At 36.4% G+C, this 25,977-nt stretch overlaps 1 protein-coding gene across 5 annotated transcripts in view; it reads left to right on the top strand.

Moving 5' to 3' along the window:
* The window catches only part of anks1b (ankyrin repeat and sterile alpha motif domain containing 1B), a 207,248-nt gene that overhangs the window by 180,090 nt on the left and 1,181 nt on the right, over positions 1-25,977 (top strand). The window contains exons 18-27 of one of the 5 annotated variants that reach the window (XM_016278922.1): positions 13,668-13,775; positions 14,357-14,542; positions 15,390-15,397; positions 15,572-15,584; positions 15,865-15,990; positions 18,194-18,265; positions 18,917-19,000; positions 19,344-19,481; positions 20,235-20,402; positions 25,034-25,125. In XM_016278922.1, coding sequence (XP_016134408.1) covers positions 13,668-13,775; positions 14,357-14,542; positions 15,390-15,397; positions 15,572-15,584; positions 15,865-15,990; positions 18,194-18,265; positions 18,917-19,000; positions 19,344-19,481; positions 20,235-20,402; positions 25,034-25,125 — 995 coding nt within the window. Of the gene's footprint in view, positions 1-13,667; positions 13,776-14,356; positions 14,543-15,389; positions 15,398-15,571; positions 15,585-15,864; positions 15,991-18,193; positions 18,266-18,913; positions 19,001-19,343; positions 19,482-20,234; positions 20,403-25,033; positions 25,126-25,977 lie in introns of all 5 variants that reach the window. The other 4 variants (XM_016278914.1, XM_016278944.1, XM_016278938.1 and 1 more) reach the window with 4 other exon arrangements.

Raw genomic sequence — 25,977 nt, 5'->3', positions numbered from 1 at the left:
TTTACATTTATATTATGTTTGCTGTCGCCTAATATTCCTTTAAAGTTCATCTTTAAGATGACTAGGAATTAATGTAATCTTTGCAAAACTCTACTGTGTAAATAAATATTTTGGGTTTATTGTGATTTATTTATAAAAGTATTTTATATTTATTTATATTATTTTATAAATTATATATGTATATATACTTTTAATGTTTATTATTTATTTCATAATGTTATTGTTTTATATTTATATAAAAAACCTTTGTTTATTGTGATTTATATATAAATAAATGTTTATTTTTTTATAAAAAAGTCTAAATATAATTCTATGTATTTTGTATTGAAATATATACACACACAAATAACGCATGCCTAAAAAAATTCTGAACAACATTAATGGTTACTTTATAGAACTTATATACACTTTCTGTGATACATTCATATCACTTTTACCCTATAATACATCATACATTTCTCGTCGTTGTGTTCACGTGTATGCTTGGCTGTAGGACTTTCTAAGGCCGAAGTGTTAACCTCACGGCTCAGGTAATCTGTAGATGGCACAGCTGATGACTATGCCTTGGGATGAAGAGGCAGGCAGACGTCTCCATTAGGCTGCATTAGCTCAGTTCTGCAGTCAGCAGTGAAAGAGTCACGGAGGATCAGAAGGGAACAGCAGTGAGGCGGTGTTGAATAATGAAAGTGGGACCCACTGTGCTATGGATCAGCCCTGGTGTATTAGACGTAATCTCACAGCTACGCCGTCCACATGTGGATGGGGCTTGAGGTGTAAGCTTTCTCATAACACAAATAAAGCTGCCAATAAGCTTTGAAGTCTCGAAGGGTGCGCCAAAATGTTCTCACAAAGCTTTTCTTCCTTTTTTAACTTTGCCGGAGGCTAGATATTTGGGATTTTTTTGGGGGCCGTTTTTTTTCCCGTGGAGGGGCTTTTATGTAGTTCACTACAGTTCCAGATGGTTTTCTCGTCAGTGGAATAAAGTAATAAGTTGTTTGCTGATGCTCTAGTTTCACACACCTTACAACAAATAGCAATAATGAGTCTGAGGGTACAGCACTGCGGTGTGGCCTGAAAATGCACACTTATGCATTCAGATAAATTCTAGAATAGTTTCATTGGTTAATTTTACACCAACTACAACTGGTGAATATAAACCAAGTTACAATCAGGTCTGTAATACCAGCTCATTGACTGGAGTTTGTGACTTTGAAAATGGCTGATTTTTTATTTTATTATTATTTTTTTTTTGAGCCAATCACCTGAGCTGCAGATAAATTGCATTATGACATCATGATCTAAGCTGATTGGCTAAGTACCAAACCCTTCACTAGCTAGTATCCAATGCTGTCAAGTCAAAGTCAAAATAAGGAGAAAAAAGATAATTTAATGCTTTTTATATGCACCGAAAAGTCTTGTGAAATCTCATTGGTGCAGAATTTCGCTTTATGTATATGTGAAATATCAAAAATGTTCTGATTGGCTGTGAATTGGCTATGGTGTCTTCGCAGTTTCACTTCCAGTGTCAAGTACAGAGCTTATATTCGATTTTTGCCTGTTTTTGTGTGTGTACTCACAGCAACCTATATTGCATTTATCTTTTGATCAATTATTCAGCTATGGCTGCACAGTCCAGCCAGAGAGCAAGTTATTTTGCTTTCTTACAGCATTGCACTGATGTTTGTTAAATTTGAAGCATCAAATCTGCAGTTTATAAGGAGGAACGCACAGTCCTTCTTAAAAGAAATAGACCAAACTCCAAGCTACTTCCTAAAAACAACTACTTTGGAAAGTCCAAGTTGTCCTTGGAGTTTTGTTTGGAGTGTTTAGTGTTGACGTTTCTGTGCAGCTGATTAAATCTTGATTAATTTATTCATTTTTAATTGTGCAGATGAACAAAGAGAATTTTAAGTCAACTCGAAATCCCGTTTCAGTCAGAAACGTCCCATGTTGCGCAACTAAAATAGATTTCAAATTTTACTTCATATTGGTTTTGAAGGAAGAGGTTTTATGCTGTTTTACACATGCATCCCTTGACTGCTGCTTCTGCACAGCTCAGATCCTTCAACACTAGAGTCATATCAGACCTGACATCAGTCAGTTGAGCGTAAATCTCCTCCTGTCGTCTTAGCTAGTGATTTGACACCACATTAACAGGGTACAGTAGTCATGTCTCATGTCTCACTTGTATTATTCTGTTCACTGTCACAGACATTGGCATTTTCGAGCCACTCCAGCATAAGACTTTGTGCAGTTAAGTCTTTTCACTTACATAAAAGCAAGATCTGTCGTTCCGTGTAGGGTGCAGGCGTCATGCGAGGACACTTCCGGGCCCTCTGCTGTTTTATCCTGTGGTGTTTTGAAGCTTGGATCCAATCAGCGGCCTGGTGCTGTGCGGGATGTGACAGGGCTGCCGGTCTAATGCCGTTGATCTGCCTGCTGTTGGTCCTTATGTCACTGTCGACAGCGGAGCGCTGACTTAAACTAGATTCTTAACACCAGAAGCAAGCCTATTTCAGATGATCACTTTATGAGATTACTTTGGAATGGATTTGATGTACTATGCGATGCATGCATGCTTTACTGATTTGAAATATATTGGATTAAGGAATTGCATTCCTTATTCATTTATATGGAAAGTGGCATTTATATGGAAAGCTTAGTGGCCTATTTAGTGAAGATGGCTCATGATGGTTGTCCAAGAAATGCATCAAACTTACATACAGTACTGTTCAAAAGTTTGGGGTGGGGTTTATTTTATTTTATTTTTTTAGAAATTAATAGTTTTAATCTGTAAGGATACCTTAAATTGATCAAAAGGAGCTATAAAATAATGTATAATATTGCAAAAGATTTCTTTAAAAAAAAATCCCGTTCTTGTGAACTTTCTCTATTCATCAAAGAATCCTGAAATAAATATATCACGTCTCCACAGAAATATTAAGCAGCACAACTGTTTTTCAGCACAACATTGAAAATAATAAGAAATGAGCAGCAAATCAGCATATTAGAATGATTTCTGAAAGATCATGTGACACTGAAGACTGGAGTAATGATGCTGAAAATTCAGCTTTGCATCACAGGAATAAATTAACATTTTAAATATTAAATTAGAAAATTATTATTTTAAATTGCAAAAAACTAATTTTTTTCTGTATCTTTGATCAAATAAATGCAGTTTGTCTGATTACGAACTTTTGAAAGTTAGTGAGTATATAACATAAATATATAGGTAATATATGTGTGTATATATATATATATATATATATATATATATAGTTTGTCATTTGTAATATCTATAATTGCTTTTAAAGCAAGATTGCATCTTATATAAGAAGTGTATGTGATCGAGTCAGCCTGTTTGTTTCCTAACGGTTGATAAGTCAACTAACTTTTTCACGCAGCCCACCGACTAATCAATTTTGACAATATGTAATTTTGCACAATTTTACTGTTTAGTCTAATCACATTGTTCTCACTAAATGTTCCATACTGCATGATTTTTTTTCTGCATGTTCCACAGTTTTATTCTTGGTCTGGCATGTCTGTGGGTTTGTGTGCAAGAATGAGTAGGAGTGTGTGAGAGAAAGAGTGAGAACGCGTGTAGAAAGTGAGAGAGAAACGAGAGAAACTGTCATGGCGTCTTTTTTTCTCCTCATCTTTGTATTGGAGGCTGACTTTTTCTCTTGATTCCTTCTGATCCCAGCATAGAGCAGGATTCACGCCGCTGCATTCCCTTATTATCATTGGTAAAAGGCAGAAATGTGACATGTCCCCTCATTGGCTCATCGCGTCCTCACTCACAGTCAAACCTCACAGCATTGGTCCGGCGCTGCTGTAAATCCTCCTTTACGTTGCCTCAGAGGCCTGCTGGATTTTTACACATAGCACCAGCACTCGCTCCATAGTTGCTAGGTAACTGGCAGGCTCTGGTTCATTTCCAGTTGTCCGCTGGTTGGGAGGCGCTGGTTATAAAGGGATCTGAGATGGATAACGGCGAGTTGCCGTGACAATGGTGGCCTTGGGCTTGTTTGAATTGTACCTGCTACGGCTGGACTGGATTTGGCTCCTGAGGTGGCTAGTTGTTGACTGGACACCGTGCAGCATCAGCCACTGGAGCGATATCTCTCAGCGACCTGAAAACTGCCAATACTAGTGATGAAAAATGAACAAATTAGTGCTGTTCCAAACAAATCCGTGTAGACCGATAAAGTAGCCCCAGAACGCAGGAGATCAGGAAGATTTGTGGACACATTGTACACTCACGTATACTAGACCTCATTACGTTCACTGTGTGGGTTGTGTTGGCTAGTAATCCTGGCAGTAAAAACCTGTTGTGTCTGCGGTGATTGGCTCTCTACATTCCGTCCGCTGTAGCAAGGCAGACATGCCACATGGTATTTAGCATTTTACGGAAAAGATTTTATGCCATATGGAAAAAAATATTGAGTTACTGAGAGATTGGAAGGGTGACGTCAAGCAGAAAAAACCAAAGTGCTCACGGCTAATTTTCGTGGGCTTAAAGGTCATTTGACCAATCGTGTAAGCTTTACAGCTCATTAGCCAATCAATGTGCTTCGCATGTTACCCTTCAGAGAAAGAGAATAGAAGAAATGGGGATGGTAGGTGCAAAATGACTTTTTTCATAATTGAGTGGGTTGATTTTCTGACCAGTCGGTCTTAAGGAAGAAGGCAACAGATTGCAACCGAACATACAGTACGTAGAATTTACGTTTTAAAAAGGAAACATTTGTAACTTGACACACCATCTTAAAAATGTTCATATAAGCCGTTAGCATGCTAAATCCCATTTAAAAAATGTTTAAACTGAAACCAAAAATAGTGAAAAATATACAAGTTAACATCACTGGTTGTGGATGGTGTTAGTTGTGAATCCACACAACTAAACACAGTTGTGAAAGCCATTAGCATGCTAAACCCTTTTCAAAGAACTTGCGTCTCTCTGTAATTCAACCTGTTTAAAGTAGTGATGCTAAAAACATTTAAACTACAAGCAGAAAAATAGGAAAAAATAAACTAGTTGACATCACTAATCAGCAGTGTTGTGCAAGTTACTTCCAAACTGTAATACATTATAGATTACTTGTTACTGTTTTTTAAAAGTAATTCCTTACGTTACAATATTACTGTCTCAGAATTGTAATGCGTTACATGACTCCTGTATTACTTTTGAGTTACTTTCACCAAAATAACTACAGAAGTAGAACTTAAGGTAACACTTTATTTTAGGGTCTCTTAACTAGTTGCTTATTAGCATGCATATTACTAGAATATTAGCCATTTATTAGCAGTAATTAAGCACATATTAATGCTTTATTCTACATGACCTAATTCTATATCCCTAATCCTACCCAATACCTAAACTTAACAACTACCTTACTAACCTCGAGTACAGAGGCCGAAATCATGCCGAGTTTCCACTGTCGGCCCAGTAGCCTCACGGCACTCCTGTAAAACACACCCTAAACACGCCTTCACTGAACTATGTCACACAATACAAAGTTCCTCCAGCGAGAGGGAGATGAATGAAATAAATCGCTAAACAAATATATCAGAAGCTGTCGTTTAGTCTTTATTTACAAACTTGGACACCACACGCGGCTATTGACTGACCACGAACAGGAAATAGAACTTACTTGTGGCATTTTTGATTCGTTAATGTCTCGCGGTCTTGCGTTTTTTTTTTTTTTGAACAATTACATTTTGGGCAAAAGTGTGTTGTAACACATGCGTTACTGAACATGTACCGAGTAAAATATTACTGAAAATTGATTAGTAATGCCTTACACTACTGCGTTACAGCAAAAAGTAATCAGTTACTGTAATGCATTACTTTTGTAACGCGTTACTCCCAACACTGCTAATCAGCTAGTAATTGAATGAACTTGATTGTGAGCATGTTAGCTGTTAGCATGGTAAAACCTCAGAGAAGTTGCATCTGTTAATTTATCCTCTTTAAAGCATGGACACTAATATATTAAAATTAAACAAAAAATTGGGAAATATACCAATTGTCAGATGGTGATCTTGGTTACTAGCGAAATATTTGCTGGGACATAGAGAGTTGCATTGTGGGATGGAGGTAAAAAGAGGGGAAAACAGAGTAAGCAGGTGAATAAAAGAGGGACTTTGTGTTTCCCTGGTCATTAAAATCCAATGCACGAATGCTGCTGTAAGCACAAACAGTACTGTATTCACATCCTCCCCATCAGACAGGCCTCTGCGCCTCAGCTCCCTCAATTAGGAGGAACTGCTCATCCATACCACAGCTCATTCTGAGCTCTATTACTTATGTCTGCTGGTGCCTCAAGCATGAGATCATAGAGGGTTATGTGGCTGAGAAGTATTGCTCTGGCCTGACCTGACCTTTAAAGAAGAGCTTGATCTTTATGAAGACATTTTACGTATGGAGTTTTAACCTTTCGTTTTACAGTCTTCAGACGGCATTCGCAGCCCATATTACTCAGATGATGTATTTCCGAGTGAATAGGGATGGTCAAAAAAAGGTAAAAAATTTAAGACGGGAATTTATTGGATTGTAGATTTTGAAAAGTGGACATTATAAATGAAAATAAAGCAAAAAAATCCACTAAAAAAACAACAACCACTATTAACTGGGATTTTGGGTATTGCATTTACATTCATGTTAACCAACATTAAATTGCTTTAACAATTTGCAGTATTTTAGAAAGGTTTTTGTTATTTATTTGGTATTCATTATTATTACCCTGCTTGAAAAAGGCTGGTTTAAAGCAGCTTAGGCTCATTTGTAGGTCTTAGCTAGTTTGGTTTAATTGTTTTAATGGTCTCTCAGTCTGGCCAAGCTGGTGTTTAGTGGGTTTATTTGGGTGGCCAGCTGGACTTTTGGCCTTATATATGTAACCCTGGACGACAAAACCAGTAATAATGGTAAATTTAAAAAAAAAATGTATACATCATGAAAGCTAAATAAATAAGCTTTAAGTTTCCATTAATGTATGGTTTGTTAGGATAGGACAATATTTGGCCGAGGTACAACTATTTGAAAATCTGGAATCTGAGGGTGCAAAAAAAAATCTAAATATTGAGAAAATCACCTTTAAAGTTGTCCAAATGAAGTTCTTAGCAATGCATATTACTAATCGAAAAATAGGTTTTGAAATATTTACAGTAGGACATTTACAAAATATCTTCATGGAACATGATCTTTACTTAATATCCTAATGATTTTAGGCATAGAAGAAAAATCTATAATTTTGACCCATACAATTTATTGTTGGCTATTGCTACAAATATACCCCGGCGACTTGACTGGTTTTGTGGTCCAGGATCACATATGGAAAGGTGTCCATAACCCCTGTAAAACCAGCTCTCAGGCCAGACTGGGAAAACTAGTTTAGATCAGCAAACAAATTAGGCCTTTTTAAAAATGTGTTTTTCGCTTGGTTGGTCTCTGGCTTAGTTCAGTTTTTGCTCAGTTTTAAAAATCAGTTTTTGTTATTTGAAATAAAACTTAACTTTAAAAGAAATATTACTTTGGCAACTAACTGAAATCAAAGTACTAAAATGATTAAAGCTGAAATAAAAATAAAGCTAAATAGAAATATAAAAATGACACATTTCTAAATATTAATAAAGACCATAACACTTAAGAATAGGGAACACATATTCACTATTAAAGAGTTTTCCCTCAATAAACTCCTAATTGGCTGCTTATTAATAGTTAGTAAGGTGGTTGTTAAGTTGGGGTAGGATTAAGGGATTTAAAATGTAGTCATATAGATTAAGACATTAATATGTGCTTTGTAATTACTAATAAACAGCCAGTATGCTCGTAATATGCATGCTAATAAGCAGCTAGTTAATAGTGAGAATTGGTCCTTAAAATAAAGTGGGTAGCACTTTATTTTACAGTCCTGTTTCTCATGTTATAGTAATTACAATAACTACTAACCCTGAACTTACCCCTAAGCCTAACCTTAACCCATGTAGTTACCTTATATTGCCAGTACTTTCTGAGGTAAGTACACTGTAGGTACACCATAAGTACACGTACTGTAAAATAAAGTGCAACCATAAAGTGTTACCATAAAGACTATTATAGTATATGAATAATACTAAAATAACACTGATGTGTCATTGACAACAAGACTAGGAACATATGTTAAAGGTGAAACGTTTAATTTTGGTGCCACTTGCATCACCAGTTGAAGCTTGAAAAATAATCAATGTGTCAAACAGGTTTCCCAAACACTCCCTCAATCTTCCATTGGTCAATAAATAGAGAGTCCCGCCCCCAAACTCAAGCCATTGGTTGAGCCAAAGTTGCTGTGTCAAGCTATCTGGGGAAGTGAGAAATGTTTTAGGAGAATGAACCACTGAATGTATAGTTGCCTCTGCATATTAAACTAGTATAGAAAAAAATGTGTGTGTGTGTGTGTGTGTGTGTGTGTGTATCAGTCCCTTAAAGTACGTCCATGTCAACAGTTTGTGTGCGCCTGGTGTGGAGATTACACTCCTGCCGCTGGACCGCTGAGGTTAATCCCTCTTCAGACCTGCTTCCTGCTCATTTTCTCTAATCTAATTGGATTAACTGTCATTTTACATCCAACACTGTAGCAATTACACCCATAGAAAAGAAGAGACTTCACAAGACTCCATTACACAGGAAATGGCTGAATGTTTTTAAAACAGCACTTCAATTATTGTGTAAAAATGTCAATGGTCTCTCTGGTTTGTGCTGTTCTCTTTTTACAGAGCACCCAAATCTTTCACACACTCCGTGATTTTCTTTGTCCAGTGAATGCACAATGAGGATCTGGCTGATTAGGTGTCAAATAGGCCTAACTGGCTGGCAGATAAACACTCTAATTTGACTGTGTTAATTTGTCGCAAATTAAGATTTTGGATTTGAAAGGTCAGCAGCGTGCTGTCAGATAACTGCAGTTGCACTTTATTGTCCTCTAATGCAGTTGGGTGTTTCTCAATCAGAGTTTATAAACTAAAACTAACTGCTTTCATTCTTTGCCCTTTAGACTGTGTTTCACAGTAGAATTGCAGTTTTTATTCATTAGCCAGATTTACTAACAGCTTGCACCAGTGCAAACCATCTTTTGGCATTAAAATAGTACTGTCAGGATTTACTAAGGACGCATAGTGAAGAATTAGCTCTAAAAAGGCATGTGCACAGTTATTTTTGCACCTGACCTTATTGAATATTAATTGTAGGAATTTCCCTTTCAGACGCAAAATTTATGGGAGGAGAGTATTAATATGAATCACGCAACGCGGTTTACTAACATATGCGCTTGTAAAATTACTGGTGTTTGCGCCATTATTTATCACCCTAAAAAAAATCATGTCTTAAACTATTTTGTGCCTGTGTCGTAAGTAGATCACCCGCACCTGATGAGCATCGGCTCTGATTATTTGCGACTATGCGCTGCGCTTGGTATATTGCGTTGGTCGATATATAAATGAGATGTTGCGTCTGCATTCTTGAATTTCCTCATTGTCAGTAAATCATCCACAGACATTTCCACGCCCATCGGCACGGTTTTGGAATTGTGCTCTCACGCTAATTTGCCCTGTTTAGTAAATCTGGCCCCTAGTATTTTATTTGAAGGCAAATCGTAGACTGAAAGAACATATTACAACAAAACTATTTACTGCAAAAAATGAATACACTATTATAGTAGTTTTTATTTTTATAAATGTTCAGTTTTAATTTTAGTTTTAATTTTAGTTTTGGATTTAGTAATTATGTAAAGTGCTTTTATCATTATTATTATTAGTTTATTTCCTAGTTTTTAGTAAAAATTTTTGTTAATTTAGTAGTTAAATTTTTATCCATTTATATTTTAATTTCATCTTTATTTCAATTTATTTCAAAAATATTTTTTTTGAATAGTGTGCTACCACAAATTTATACCACCTACCTCATTGTAGTGTACCGTTTGCATTTGTATGTAGCATCAGCATCTAGCTAATGCATTGCCTTTGTAATCACTAGGCCTCAAACATGCAATATAAAGTTAACAAATTTGCTTAAACTGAATTGAATTGAATTGAATTGAATTGAATGCAGCAGTTTGTGCAAGAGTGGTTTGATGAACAGTTAGAACAGATTAATTTTGCTCAGGTTTTATGCAGGAGTGACATTTTATTTTTAGGTTCATACACTGTTACCGAAAAAGAACTGTTACTGGAAAAGTCGAAAGAGAACCATCGCAAAGTCTTTTTCAATGAACTTTTAGTCAATATTAGCTCAAATAATTCCCAAATGGCTGAAAATCTACCAGAAATACCATCCAGGCACCTTTGCCGTACTATTTTTAGTGCACTATAAATCCTAATCTTACATACAGTAAAGTTAGAATGTGAATTAGGATACAGCTCTGGTGCTCTTACACTGCAGTCAGCATACTGTACCCGGCGGTGCGGTTATGTTCGCGAGCAGTCGCAGTGATTAAAACACATGGCTGCTTCTCTTTATCACCCCTGCTGCATGTGTAATGCGAGGCTTAAGCATATCATCCGAGCGTCGCTCGTGTGATAGAGCCGTTTGCGCTGTCGTCCAGTCTGTAAAGTATTTCTCCATGGCACGTTGCATCTCCACTGCAGCCCGCTCTACACATTTGCATTTAAATTAAATTCAGTCTCCTCTGCTTTTTTACCATCATGCAGTACGGCAGTGCTGAACCTTACACACTCAGCATTCTCTCTTTGTTCATTTCCTCCTGTTTTCTCTCTTTTTGTTTGTCCGTTTCCTGCTGCAATGGCATGCAAGCGGGAATGTGAATAGCTCATATTAACTTCTGCATATCTGTATTCAGATTTAAAGACCTATTGATGCATACTGGCTGCAAGAACAGCATGAGCATTCTTAAGTTTGCGAGCCTCAATCTGATTGGCTGGTTTTACTTAGTCTTTTCAAGGGCTGTATCCAAAGAACACTTAACACTCAAAGTCAACACTAATAATTTAATAAAAACACAAATTATTAGTGTTGACTTTTAGCGTTAAGTGGAAAGATAATCTAAATATAAAAAGGGGAAATGAGCATTCACAATTAAATATATAGTAGGCTATCTGTCAACGCAAAAAATTAAAAAATTAAAAAGTCAATAAATCAAATAAAACTCACATATTCACAGATAACCAATATGGTACTGACTGTAATATTTATTTGTAGTTTTTTAGTATTTTAGACTAAATACATATGAATACTGTATGTGTAAAAAAAAATCTTTTGAAATTTTTTATTAAATTCTATAAAATTTGAGAATTTTAGATATAGATAGATTTTATTTTACATACTGTAAATATACATTTATATAGATAGATAGATATTTAGATATAAAATATATCTTTTAGATTTTTACTGTATATCGGCCAACCCTACTAAGAACTGAGCAGGAATAGCCTTGGCCAGAAGAACCTACAAAGTGGACCAGGCTTAATGCCCATTGTCAAAAACGTAAGTCTGACTAATTCAGACAAGCATAGCTGTGTGTTTGTGTACTTCATTTTTAATGTGAAACCTCCAGGCATGTTGAAATCACATTTTGTGTGGTTTAAACTCCCAAACTGGCAAATGATCTCAAGCAGACTGCCTAATTTCAGCGAGCACATATCCTGCTGTAGTCCTGAAGGGTTTTCCGTCCAGTTCCAGGCTCTGTTGCCCTAACCACCTGTAATCTGGCCAGCGTGGGCCTGAGGGAGAGCGGCTGCTGGCTGCTTCAGACTGGCTTGTTTGTGGCATCTCCAGAGGGTTTAAACAGGGTTAATGAGCCTCTGGTGCACACAATCCTAAACCTCCTTACACAAATCGATTTTAGACATGAGACGCTTTAAAGAGAAACACAGGGGTTCATTAACCCAAAGCAGTAAAATGTGTGGTTCCTTTAAGTAGTACTGGCCATGAAGATGGAAGCATTTTAGCCTGTATGAACAACTGTTAAGCCTGCAAACATTTGTTTTTCTTTTCTTGGATTAGGTACTTTCTGTTTCTGATATTACATTAGATTGGCCAGGTATGGTTTTGGTACTGGGGGAAGTGAAGGTGTTCCCAGTTGGTAACTGTGTGAAACTAACAGAATTTAAATATACATACTGTTCTGTACAATTTTAAAATGGTCTTACTTGGGTAAAACCATTTGAGTAAAAGTTAAGTAAATGAATTTTAAAAATTTATATATAATAATAATAGTAATAATAATATATCATCTGCTGTAAAAAATATTTAATTGGCTAAATTAATTGCTTGCCCCCCGAATAATTCAAAAACACAAATTAGTCTGAGTTAATTTCGTACATTCATTAACTAATATGTGGGGAGATTAGTGTCAAAATTCTTGTCGAAAATCCTCATCCAGCAGTCATAAATTGGGAAGGTCATGAAAGAGTCCTGCACCTTTATCTGCAGGTCATAATCTCAGCATTGAATTGTCAGTTCCGGACACTATGTCGTAATTGAAAACCATGATTTGTGCTGAAAGGAAATAGCCTCCCATTGGTTTGAGTTTCCAGGATAAAATAGTGGCGATCATTATAAATGAAGCTAGAGAAGATTGTTGCTATAGGGACAGGAATGATGCGGCCAATGAGAAGCTACCATGTGTGTTGTGACTAAAGCAGCTTTTTTAACATGCATTTGATGCTTCTGTGCAACCTGGTTTACAGTAATGGCTCAAATGAGTGACAGAACAGTGTTTATGTATGCTCATTAATTGGGTGGAGTAATTCCCTGTTCGAGGTTGCAGTATTTATACTGTGTGTGTGCGAGAGAGAGAGAGAGAGAGAGAGAGAGAGAAAGAAAGAAATAGGGCAGAATGAAAAAGGAGGAGTCTTATAGACGTTATTGATCTTTTTGTGTTTGTGGTATCTTTCGTGTGTGCATTCTTTTAAGTTTCATCAGATTGACCGGGGTTCTTTAGTGACCATCTTTTACTGTTATTACACCCCTGATGCACCTCAGACAGCAAAACAAAAGCTCCTGTGGACAAAAAAACACAAGTTGAATAGAACAGACAAATAAAACATAAAACGGCAGCATGATAGCACCCAAATTGAGCAAATTAAAATTATTAAATTGAAATAATGCAAAGTACATAGTTAAAGTCAGCCAAATTCAATGCAACCCAAATGAGAGTTAGCATTTTCCAATATAATAATCCAACAAACGCTGGAGCAAGTTACATTTTTATAAAAATGTATTAAAACATGTATTGACTTATTTTCGTTTTCTTTCTTTCTTTCTTTCTTTCTTTCTTATTATTCATCACAGGAGCAATTAAAATGTTATTAAAACTAATTTCTTCATTGTATTTTATTTTACCTCTTTAATTATTATTATTATTATCATTGTTGTTATGTATCATGTGCTGGAACAAATGACATTTTATTAAAGCTTTTTATTTTATTTATTTATTTATTTTTATACCATTCACAGATGAAATAAAACCAGGAAGTGTCATTAACGAGCAAGTTCATTTTGATTTTGTGTTGGTGTGAAACTTGGTGGTGAGATGAGGAGATTTTTGCGCTGTAATACTCTGCACAAAAGTGACAAAACTGTTTAGTGAATTTGCCCCAAATTGCAGAGGACTAAACGCACAGGAATAAATCCTCAACACTCACTTTTCTTGTGTCTTTCTCTCTTTCAGGTTCTTAAGATTAATTTGATCGGCCACAGGAAAAGAATACTCGCTTCACTTGGAGATCGACTGCACGAAGACCCTCCACAGAAACCACCACGGGCCATCTCCTTAAGGGTGAGTCCAAATCCTCCTCTTTCTCCAACAAAATCTCCCCTCACACTATGTCTGTTATGTTTTTACTCATCTAGCAACGATAAATGTAATGTTCATCCTAAATGTCACCCATTATGCTGTATTTGATGTTTGTTTTTTTTGTGTGCATGTATGTGTGTACATTTGGACAGAGAGATGCTTTTAAGAAAACTTTCTGTGCGATTCGGTCTTATCCAATGGCAGTCTAATGCCCTAAGCCGCTCCAGGGATTTAACTTGATCTTCCAGGCTGGATCAGACAGCTGCTCTCAAACTGCAAGGCCTCCTTAGCCTCTTTTCCAGGAGTCCAATCGATACAAAAGCCAGTCCAGAGCATCAAAAATCAGAGTTGCTTTGGGCCACAGCTTATATTCCTTCTTAATCAAAGAACGAGGACAGTCTGATGTAGAAACAGTGGGGCCATATGACTAATTCAGACACAAAGCAAAAACAGGCACACAGCTAGACCTCCAATAAGAAAATCCCTTGAGAAAGCTATCCGTTAGCATTCCCATTCATCTCAAAGGCAGTTGCTCTACTAACCACCCAAAACTTTTTCCGCAGGAGCCCACCGGGAACCACACTCCACCTCAGCTGTCCCCGTCTCTGAGTCAGGCCTACCCCAACGCCGGCTCCCTGGACGTCCAGCATCTCATCATGCAGGCCGACGCCAGACGCAGACGCAACGAAAACTACTTTGAGGACGTGCCACGCTCCAAACTAGAGAGACAGATGGCACAAGTCAGTATGGTGAGTTAGTGCACTTGCGTCAAGTGCACTACTCTCTTCTGTCCTGTTTTGGTGTGATCAATTGTGCTTTGTGCACCTTTATGTCCAGATAGCATCTCAATAAATCAGCGTCGTGGCGTGTTAAAGCACTTGCGCGTTGGCGATTGTGAATGTGTTGTGGCTGTGATCTCTCATTGTGAGCTTATCAGTGATGTGTGCGCCTGTGTGTTTTGCAGTGATTGTGAATAGAATGAGTTATTGCACCAAACGTACAAAAGGTGACAAAAACCCTTACGTCCTCTTCCTCTTTTACACTGTATCAGTTTTTCCTGCCCTGTGGCTCCATATATCATCACAGAGGGCGAGAGAGAGACTAAGAGAGAAAGAGGGAGAAAAAGGCTTTAGACCGAATACAAAAAGCTGAATTGAACTGCTCAGCAACCTCGCTGAAAAAAGTTGAAGAATCAATTTTCACTCAGAAATTGCTAGTAAATTTCACAAAAAGAAGCAGCAAGTAACATTGAATTAAATATAACATTTTGAAATTGAAAAACAGCAAAACCTTGTAAAATGTACTCTGAAAATCGTTGATCAATTAAAAAAAAACTGGAAACTATGAAAAAAAGCTAGAAAACTATGGGTGCATTTACAGAACAACGATATATTGAATGTGCATTCAGCCGAGTTATTTTATTGCCTTTTCATTGGTTATTTTTTAAATTCAGTATAATTAAAATGATTGAGTTAAATTTTAAAAGTCTTACAAAATTATTTGATATTATTTAATAAAATAATAAATAATTATTAAAACGCATTTTTGGTTTTCGGCCAAGTGCATGCAAATTTTTTCCAAAGTTACTCAATACAGACGACAGCATCGTCAGAATTATCCCCTTTTACCAGTAGATGAACTTTGTAAAGTAACACTACGTACCTATAGATTGAACGCGTAAAATGCGCGCATCCACATTCCTATAGATTGAACATGTAAAATGTATACGCGTGACGCCACCGTTTTCACAAAATCATGTTTTTTTTGTAGTTGTATACAGAGACGATAACGGTATCGTTTCCAAAAATGTGCATTTTGAAACTCGTTTTCTGAAGTTTGCGTTTTCAGGCCCCAAAAACAGCACTGTCATGTAAATGAATGGCCATAAAGCATTCAAAGTTTTCCATTTTAGTTCAAAACGGTGTTTTAGTTTAGTACCCTATGATTATCGTAGATGTTGATTAAGTGATAAAGTATTCAAAAATAAATAATACCATCAGTTTTTGTGATTGTAACGTAAACGCTGGACCTTGATTTAATTACTTTGTTTTTCCATTACCCTCCTTTTCAGCAAGGGGAATGGTGCGAGCCAATCACGTTACGGCCTCCGAACGAGGCGACGTCATCTACGCCGGTGCAGTACTGGCAGCACCATCCAGAGAAGCTTATATTCCAGTCATGTGACTATGAAGCTTATGTAAGTGTGGGTGTTAAAAGTGATGAATGATGAATGTTTCTGATTTTTAAAAAAAAAGACTAAATAAAAACACTTTAAATGCAAGCGTACGAAGAATATAGATGTGGATTTGGCCTTGGCGAGCTCCTGTAAGCCATCCGATAGCGAACGTGTGCGAGTCCTTTAGTTATTCAGTGGTGAATAATGGTGTTTTAACCTTCAATCAATACAGCTTTTTTCAGCTCTCTCTGGGCCCGAGCATCTCTAGTATTAGCTTACAAAAACCCACTCTGTTTCCTAGCAACAGCCGTGTAAATTTGATTGACTTATTCTCCTGTGCCAAAAACACTGATGGAGTTTATGAACAGAATCCATGTGTGTAAGTGTGACTGACTCGCAGAGGTCAAAGGTCAAGAGTTTTTTCCCAGTGTTGAGCTGTGAAGGAACGGACAGATCCGTGGATCAATGCTTATTCCGCTACAAGTAAAATATGTTGCAAAATCAATTAATATTACACTTAAACAATGATGTTCCTGACTCTGTACCTGACACGCTTTAAGTCAGTAATGAGTTGCTTCCCTGACAAACATGAACACCACAATTATTAATCTTTTATTTAAAACTGCTATTGTTTTATCAAATGATAAAACATATGAAATGTAAAAAAAAAATAATTAAAAATAAAAATTAAATGAAACATTACAATGAAATAAATTTTTTTTTAATTTTAAATATTGAAATAAAATGAAATTAAATAAAAATAATGAAAAATGATCAATATAAATATTAAAAAAAAAAAATAATGTAATAAATAATGAAGATAAATTGTGTGCTTAAATTAAACTACAAATACAAAAGTAATTGAGGATCTCATGTACCTGTAGGTGTGATAAATGGTCTAGAGTGGATTTGGAAATAAGATGCAGGTTATTTTATGATTGAAAATGTGACAGTAGCATGGCCTGTCTGGGTTTTACAAAACACTGTCACGCGTCCTGATGGTAGATGCCAGATTGCTTTCATGTGAAACACAGCCCGCTGGCTCTCAAGGTTGTCCTTGTCCGATACCCAGCAGTGCAGCGTAACACTTCACCAGATCACAGCACTGACTAACAAAGCTCTTTTCGACCAATCTCTTCCTACACACTTTATTGTACACAACTGCATTTCCATTCAGTTATTGATTTAACTGACAGTTGTACTCACAGTGATGGACAATCTGTGCACACCTACCATTGGGAAAGAAATAAGGAGTTTGTTGCTCTTTTAAAATAAAAGAAACATAGCGTTGCTTGACATAAATCTCTGTATTTTGTGGAAAAAAAATGTAAAGAATAAAATGTGACAGTAGCATGGCCTGTCTGGGTTTTACAAAACACTGTCACGCGTCCTGATGGTAGATGCCAGATTGCTTTCATGTGAAACACAGCCCGCTGGCTCTCAAGGTTGTCCTTGTCCGATACCCAGCAGTGCAGAAGCGTAACACTTCACCAGATCACAGCACTAACTAACAAAGCTCTTTTCGACCAATCTCTTCCTACACACTTTATTGTACACAACTGCATTTCCATTCAATTATTGATTTAACTGACAGTTGTACTCACAGTGATGGACAATCTGTGCACACCTACCATTGGGAAAGAAATAAGGAGTTTGTTGCTCTTTTAAAATAAAAGAAACATAGCGTTGCTTGACATAAATCTCTGTATTTTGTGGAAAAAAAATGTAAAGAATAATTTGAATACCGAGGTCGATTTGTCAGGACTGGAAATAGGTTAGACAATAAAAAAAGCACATTTACATGTAAAAGCTTGTGTAAAACTAAATAGTTAAAATATATAATTTATAAACTAGTTTTAGTGAAACCTGATAATTTATCAATTAGAAAATATAAATGTATAGTTTTTTACATAATAAATATAATGTAAAATAGTAATAACAAATTTATATAATAGTATTAAAATATCTAGTTTATAAATTAATATAAAGATTTTATTTATATAATAAAATAATATTAAAATAATTAAAATGATAATAATAATATATAAATAATAGTATGTCAAATTTCCAATATTAATAATACTATTAAAATAATATTCAAAAGTAGGAAAAAATACACACACACACACACACACACATATATATATATATATATAAATCTACTTTTTTTTTACTAAAAATGAATGTGTCTCTCAGTTTCTGATTGTATGTGTTTGTTCTGCAGTATCTGGGCTCTATATTGGTGAAGGAGTTGCGCGGTACAGAGTCCACTCATGATGCCTGCGCAAAAATGAGGGTAAGAGTTGTGTCGCCATGGCAACCACTAAACGATCTGTCTAGTCATGCTCCCGCTGCCCTCAGGTCACTATGACACAGTCATTGACAAAACAGGAGATTTCTCTGTTCTTAAAGGACTACGTGAGAACACTGTGTACTAGGGATTAACACGCACGCAAGGCGATGTGAAGGGAAATAATATTAAGGCCAATTACGACTCTTCACATAATCGCATAAATAACCTACTTCCCACAGCATGTGAATGCAGTGACCTCGCTTTACCTCAAATTTGACCTTCTCTTACCTCAGCGCCCCCCGGCCGTCCCGTTCTCGTGAGATTATTCAATACAGCAGGACAGTTCGACCGCTCTGTTTTTGTATGCATGTAAAATACCATCTGTTCTCCATCTCTCTCCTTTCTGATGAGACCCAGAGAGTTTGAGGCCATGCCGCCCCTTGCTTCTCCTCAAACACATTAATACATTCAGAGGGTGTAAATTTAGGTCCTCCGTCTCTTGCTCTTTGTTTTAAGCAGAATATTTTGACAGGTACAGAACAGTAGAGAACCGCCGATGCACAGTCAGTGTGTGATGGGGCCTCGTGAATGTTAATGTCGGAGACTGTAAGACTGTCTGCTGATCTCTCCTCCTCTCATCCTCTCTGTAAGAAGTCTACAGAACAGATGAAGAAGATTCCCACCATAGTACTGTCTGTCTCCTATAAGGGCGTCAAGTTTATTGATGCCACTAACAAGGTACTCGTCAATTTGAACACTTAATTTATACTTGGATTGTAATAGTAACTTTCATTTCCCTTAATAAGATTGCAATTAGGCCTGTCAGTCAATAAAAATGCAGCTGAATTAAGAAATCTCAAATAAATTGCATGCCATTAAAGGACATTAGATAATTCAATGCTGAAGAAGCATCATATTGAAATTATGAGATGTGCTATAATAAATCAATGTTTTGTGTTTTATTACAATTGTATTCAGTTGGCTAGTTATTTTTTTTCTGTTAGAAATGTAGAAAAGAAAAATATTATTGATGACTAAATGCTGATTTTCTTTCCCTCGTATTTTTCTCTGTGACGTTTAGAACATTATAGCCGAGCATGAGATCAGGAATATCTCGTGTGCCGCGCAGGACCCTGAAGATCTGTCCACGTTTGCGTACATCACCAAGGACCTGAAATCCAGCCATCATTACTGCCATGTGTTTACAGCTTTTGATGTGGTTAGTAACACATCATAATGAAATGCGTCCTGATGAAGCATACATGAAAATGAGACATAAAAACACAGTTGCAAGTGTTGCAAAAAATGTCAGAGAAATATTACATTTTATAAAGAAAAATTAAATTATTATTCAAATATTAATGAAGATATATTTGATTCTTACTTTAAGATTAGTATCAGTTTAATCAATAATATCACATGAATGTGACAAAAGGCCAAAATAGGCAAAACTATGAAAGTCGCATGTATATATATATATATATATATATATGTCTGGTGTTTGCACTATTTTCTGTGATGAGATTATAAAAATAGTTTGTGAAATCACTTGGTAGGTCTGACATGTCACATTTTATAGCATCTATGCAGTCATTTTAAGTACAAACTACACATTTTCTTTTTGCATTTATTTTCAGTTGTCGGTTAAGTAAACTTGATGTCTTCTGTGTTACCGTCTGTCACAGTAACACCACAGAGCTGTCTCTGCGTCAGCTAGTCACAACACATGAATAATTTATAATATGCTTAAAGCATGTTTTTAATCATTGAAAAAATCACTAAGCTCTGAAATTAGGGAAGAAAACCAGTAAAATGCTGGCAAATGTAGTAGCACTAAATTGAACTCAGATCTTGAGGGCATTTCCGTCATTTTCTCAACTGATTTGTAACGGCGTAGATCCCCCAACAAGTGTGAATTGTGAGTTGATTTTTGAAAGAGCGTCTCTGATCATCTCTGTGTGTTTTCATATAGAATCTGGCCTATGAGATTATCCTGACGTTGGGCCAGGCGTTTGAGGTGGCGTATCAATTGGCCCTCCAGGCCAGAAAGAGCGGCCACGGGTCATCCACTCTGCCGGAGAGCTTCGACAGCAAACCCTCCAAACCTGTCCCTAAACCTCGCGTCAACATACGCAAGTCTGTGAGTGACTTTGACCTTTCAGCACTAACACACACACAAACACTGACTAGAGCCTCTAGCCTCAGCCTGTCTCCCCTCATCCATCCGTACATATGTTCACCTACTCTGCTGCCTGCACACCTTGAACACAATCTGTGTGTGCTCAAACTGAGTGATGCATCACGGGAAACAAAGTGTCTGGTTTGAGCTGCTAGAATGTGTGACCAGAATTTAATTTTGATTTGGTGTATTGATTTAGACCTGGTGTTGGTCCGCTGTGTGTGAAAAGTTCAACTCTTATTAACAGCAAATTCATTCAAAGATGCTGATTTCTTATTATTATCAATGCTGAAAACACCGAAAGAACAGCATTCATGCGATATTTAAATATTTTGTAACTCGTGTAAACCTTTGAACAATAATGTATATTTAATGTGCAATGTGTTTTTTTTTAATTAAAACATTAATGTCTGCTTATTATATTTTCTTTTGTAATATTGCTATGATAGTTTTCAGAGTTGTTATTATTAACTAATGCTAAAACTAAAATCTTCAATCTTACTTTATTTCAGCCAGTTGCCAATGCAACCTTTCTCATTTTCATTTAGTTTAACATTATTAATATTCATTTAGTTTCTCTAGACTAATTAAATTGAAATAAAAAGTCATAAAAACTATATACCCATATGAAAAAAAATATAAAACACCGATCTATTCTCAATAATACATTTTTAACAACACCATGACAGATAAATACTTTAAATTGTTGTGTTGCACATTATAGTTCACATCTTATAACCTTATAATGTATAGTATTACAATACATAGAAAAATTGATCACAGTCATGCACATGACCTTCCATAACGCCCACATCTGGATTATATGCACCCTGAGCTTAGTAACAGCTACAAAGATCCCAATCCTGTTTGAATCAGTACAGGAAATCAATGGCGTCCTGTGTTCATAATTATAACTCAAAAGTCTTTTGGAAAACTAATCCCGTCTGAATAGCGCTTATGTGACAGTTTATGTAAGAATGGATTAATGAATGATTTACACACATTTATTCTGCTCGTTTTTTGTGAATAAGTTCCATTGTTGGTCTGAGTGTGTGTGTTTGTGCTGTTACCCTGAACACTAACAGCATCCTCTGTGACTGTGTGTGGTGTAACTCGGATATTGATTTTCCCTTGTGTAGGAGAAATTGTTCATTATGTTGAGGTACCTCCTCTCCATATGGACACGATACGCTGTGTTGCTCCATTAGAACGGATTCCTTCCCTCTCTTTTTTTCATCCTGTTCTGTTCATTTCCGTGTGTCCACTCCTGCGTTTGAATTGCATATGGGTGACTCTTCAATTAAGGGCATTTTGAAAGAATAAAATATATACAAAATATTTTTGTTTCACAGCATTGGGTAAGTTAAAATAAGCTAACTGCATGATGCTCAATTTAAAGTAATTATACTAGAGTCAAGCCATTTGAAGAAGTAGTTACATGACACAGTACTAACAAAAAGTACCGCTAACTATATTGAAGCTAGTTAAGCAGGCGATATATTTTGAAATATATAACCATCCAATATTATAATTTATAATTTTTTCTGGCACTGAAAAAGATGAATGACTTTTGAGATGAATGAAAATGTCAATTCGGGGGACAGCATTAAACTTGAACAGATAAATGCTCTAAATAGAACCATATCAAGAAAAATACACCCTTATTGCACCCATTTCAACTTAAATACTTGAGTTCACTTGCTGCCTTAAATTAATGAATTAATAATAAATTGAATTAAGTATTTTTACATTTGTAAGTACATTAAACCGACTTAAATTAAAGTTCACCAAAAAAAAAAAAACCTGAACGGCAGCTTGTAACCATTTTGAACACCTGATTAGTCTAGAAGTCTGGGTTGGGAGCAGGCCCAAAACAGTGAGATCCTGCCAGTTGTATTTTAAGTCTTTAGTTTAAGAATTACCTATATACATGAGTGTGTGTTGACCTTCCTAAGCTTTGACCTCTGTGACCTCTTTGTTCCGCCTCTAGGTCATGCCCCCCTCTAGCCGCTGGTCCCTGGGGCATATTTTCACCCCGCACCGACCTCCTCTTCATCCTTTTCCTCTTCCTCCTATCTCACGACTTCTCCATCATCCACACAAAGTTCAATTTCAGGTCTTCTTACATTTCCCTTTGTTTGATTTCTTTTTCCCCTTTTTTCTTTTTCTTTTTAGGGCTGTCGGTTACTTAAAATTGTGAATATGTATTTATTATTGATTGAATTATTTATTATTTACACTAATGTTAAATTGACAGCCCTAATGTTTTTGGTCTTTTTATTTTGCGCTTAATTTTTAACTCTTTCCCCATCAAACATGGAATTTTGCGTTACTTATGAGACGACTCTTTCCAGCGAAACACCTAATTTTCGGGGCTTCCACGTTTTCACTGTAATACGCTAGGGGGCGCTATTATGCATCTCCTGAATGAGTCCAGAATCTCCCGATCAAAAGCACAGGCGAGGAAGACGCAGAAAGGAGCGATCACATATGTAAGCAGATGGATTTCAAAATTAATGCTATCATCAACAATAATCCAGATGTAGTCTTTGATAAAAACACGATTTCTCAGCTTTTTGTTCAAAATGTTGCTTTTTTTTTAATGAAAATTACCTACATTCAAGTGTTGATAAAAAAAAGAATACTTGAAGCTAGAATTAAATGGATTCGTGGTTAATTTTGATGCATTGCATGTTCAGATATTCCTACAACCAAATATTCTGGGGGTCCATGAAATTTTTGTGAAAAAGATCAAAAATTCTGGCGGTGCCTGGCAACTTTTTTCAAAACTGCTGGCGGGGAAAGAGTTAAAAGGAAAAATCGAGGTTTAAGAAAGTTACAGAAATAATTGTTACTCGTTCCTTAGTTTTGGGGGAGGACAGACATCCTCCAGACATTGCCCCACATTAAATATATAACTGTCTTTTTGAAAATTATTTTCTGTGGTAATCGACGGTAGGGCTTTTCTCTAAACCAGAATATTCCTTTAACTGATTTCATTTCATTATTTAACTTTCTTTTTGTTCGTTCCATCTCTTCTTCATCTGAATCCTTTTTCCTGTCGTCCTGCGATGGTCTGTCCGTCCTGAACATCAGCTGACCAAACGCGGATAGAAATATTTCAAGATTTGTTATCCAAGACACCAACTCATCATTCCCCGAGTTGTTATCAAACCATTAAGCTCCTTTTCAGGTCGATGCCTCATATTAGAGGTTTATTGCGTAAGATTAGCGTCCATTTCCTTTTTTAAAGCGTTTGGATGTGGAGAAGAATGAAGTTGGTGTGGGTGTGCGTGTTTGAGAGCAGTCAGAGGTAGCCAAGCAGAGCGAGGATTATGTTATTTAATATTTATACAGCTGCATATGGAAAAACCTGATAAAGAACTCAAGACAAGCCAACAGCAGACGTAAACGACTCTGCATTTGTAGCTCAGCTTTATGTGGAGCAAGGCTGAGCTGCCGTGGCAACAAGGAACAGTGTTTTGATTGGTTGATAAAGATGTACTAGTCGTAGGGTAGTTTTGACCACAGCAGATCTGCAAGATGGATATTGTTACTGATACTTAATATAACAGATGAATTTGACGGTTAAAAAATAAGAATTAAGTAATGTGGAGTTCATTCACTGCTTTTGTGTTGGTGTGACAGTCTGATTGTCATGTGGTTAACCAATCACCTTACACCTTTCTCTCTCTCTCTCTCTGATTTAAGAGGTGGTCACACTAGACTTAAGCATGCAAATTATTTCATATTCCATATATGAATCACACATTATGATGTCATACACCAGGGCTTCTATTTTCATAAGTAATAGTTAATTAATTAATATTAATATTGATAATAATAATAAACACTTAACTTAACCATAATGTGTTGAACGTGAACTTACAATGCTTACAGTAATTGTTAATTAAGATCGATGATCATTTCTACATGTTTTGTATATAATGTTTTGTACAGAAATTAGTTTAATTATTAGAAGCGAACATGAATTAATAGTGAATAAATCGAAGTAACAGAATGTGATGTCATACTTTAGAGCTTCTGTTGTTCATAAATAAATAATGCAATTAATACTACTAATAATAATAATTTTGTATATGACTATTATTCTTGGTATATTTATTATTATTATTACTATTATAATTATTACTTTTACAGCATTTGTTAATGTAGATTTATGATCATTTCTACATGTTTTTGTATTTGTAACTTTTAATGAGTTGTAGCATATGTATTTTTAATGGACATGAATTAACAATTCAAATAAACATTAACCATCAATCTAAAAATTGTTGACTGTCGTTTAACTGACGCTAACTAATTGAACCTTGTTATCAAGTGCTACCATGATAATATTCGTTTAAACTTGTGGTAATCGAATTTCACCCATGATTGATTCTTAGCCAGGAAGTGAAATTGTGACACATCCTGTTGTCAAACTTGGTTGAGGTCACTCAAAGACAAAAAGACAAATTCTGTGCATATGCATACAAATGAAAGCGAGCGGAACCCAAGATCTAGCGTGACCGCCTCAAACCCCCCTAAATTATTAGCGCATCCTGACTCGCACTCTTCTTTGTACACCTCAGATGGAGCAGCCCTCAATGGATCAAAAGGGCCACGCCAACGTCCCCTGGATAGTCGAGCCAGGACAGGAAGCCAAGAGAGGAGCCAACACCAAGTATGAGACCACTATTTTCTAATATAGACCCAAAATACTGTCTTAATGTAGATTTATGATCATTTCTACATGTTTTTGTATTTGTAACTTTTAATGAGTTGTAGCATATGTATTTTTAATGGACATGAATTAACAATTCAAATAAACATTAACCATCAATCTAAAAATTGTTGACTGTCGTTTAACTGACGCTAACTAATTGAACCTTGTTATCAAGTGCTACCATGATAATATTCGTTTAAACTTGTGGTAATCGAATTTCACCCATGATTGATTCTTAGCCAGGAAGTGAAATTGTGACATCCTGTTGTCAAACTTGGTTGAGGTCACTCAAAGACAAAAAGACAAATTCTGTGCATATGCATACAAATGAAAGCGAGCGGAACCCAAGATCTAGCGTGACCGCCTCAAACCCCCCTAAATTATTAGCGCATCCTGACTCGCACTCTTCTTTGTACACCTCAGATGGAGCAGCCCTCAATGGATCAAAAGGGCCACGCCAACGTCCCCTGGATAGTCGAGCCAGGACAGGAAGCCAAGAGAGGAGCCAACACCAAGTATGAGACCACTATTTTCTAATATAGACCCAAAATACTGTCCACTCCTGTGTGTGTGCCTTACAGAGAGCGCCCTCTAGAGGCCCTCCACGGAGCCACGGGCCCAGTGACCTGTGACAAGCCCGCGTCTCTCCGCCCGGCCAAGCCCGCCCGTTTACCGTGGCTTCTGCATGATGACGCTGCCGCTGTCTTTTCTCTCCTTTGATCTTTTGCCCCTCTCTTTCTTTCTCTCTCTCTCTCTATCTATCTCTTGATATCACTCACCCCCCCCCCCCCCCCCCCCCCCCCCCCACCC

The sequence above is a fragment of the Sinocyclocheilus grahami genome, unplaced genomic scaffold, assembly GCF_001515645.1.
Source record: "Sinocyclocheilus grahami isolate Dianchi unplaced genomic scaffold, SAMN03320097.WGS_v1.1 scaffold8.1, whole genome shotgun sequence".
Classification (NCBI taxonomy): Eukaryota; Metazoa; Chordata; class Actinopteri; order Cypriniformes; family Cyprinidae; genus Sinocyclocheilus; species Sinocyclocheilus grahami.
This window is presented reverse-complemented; position numbering and strand designations above follow the sequence as displayed.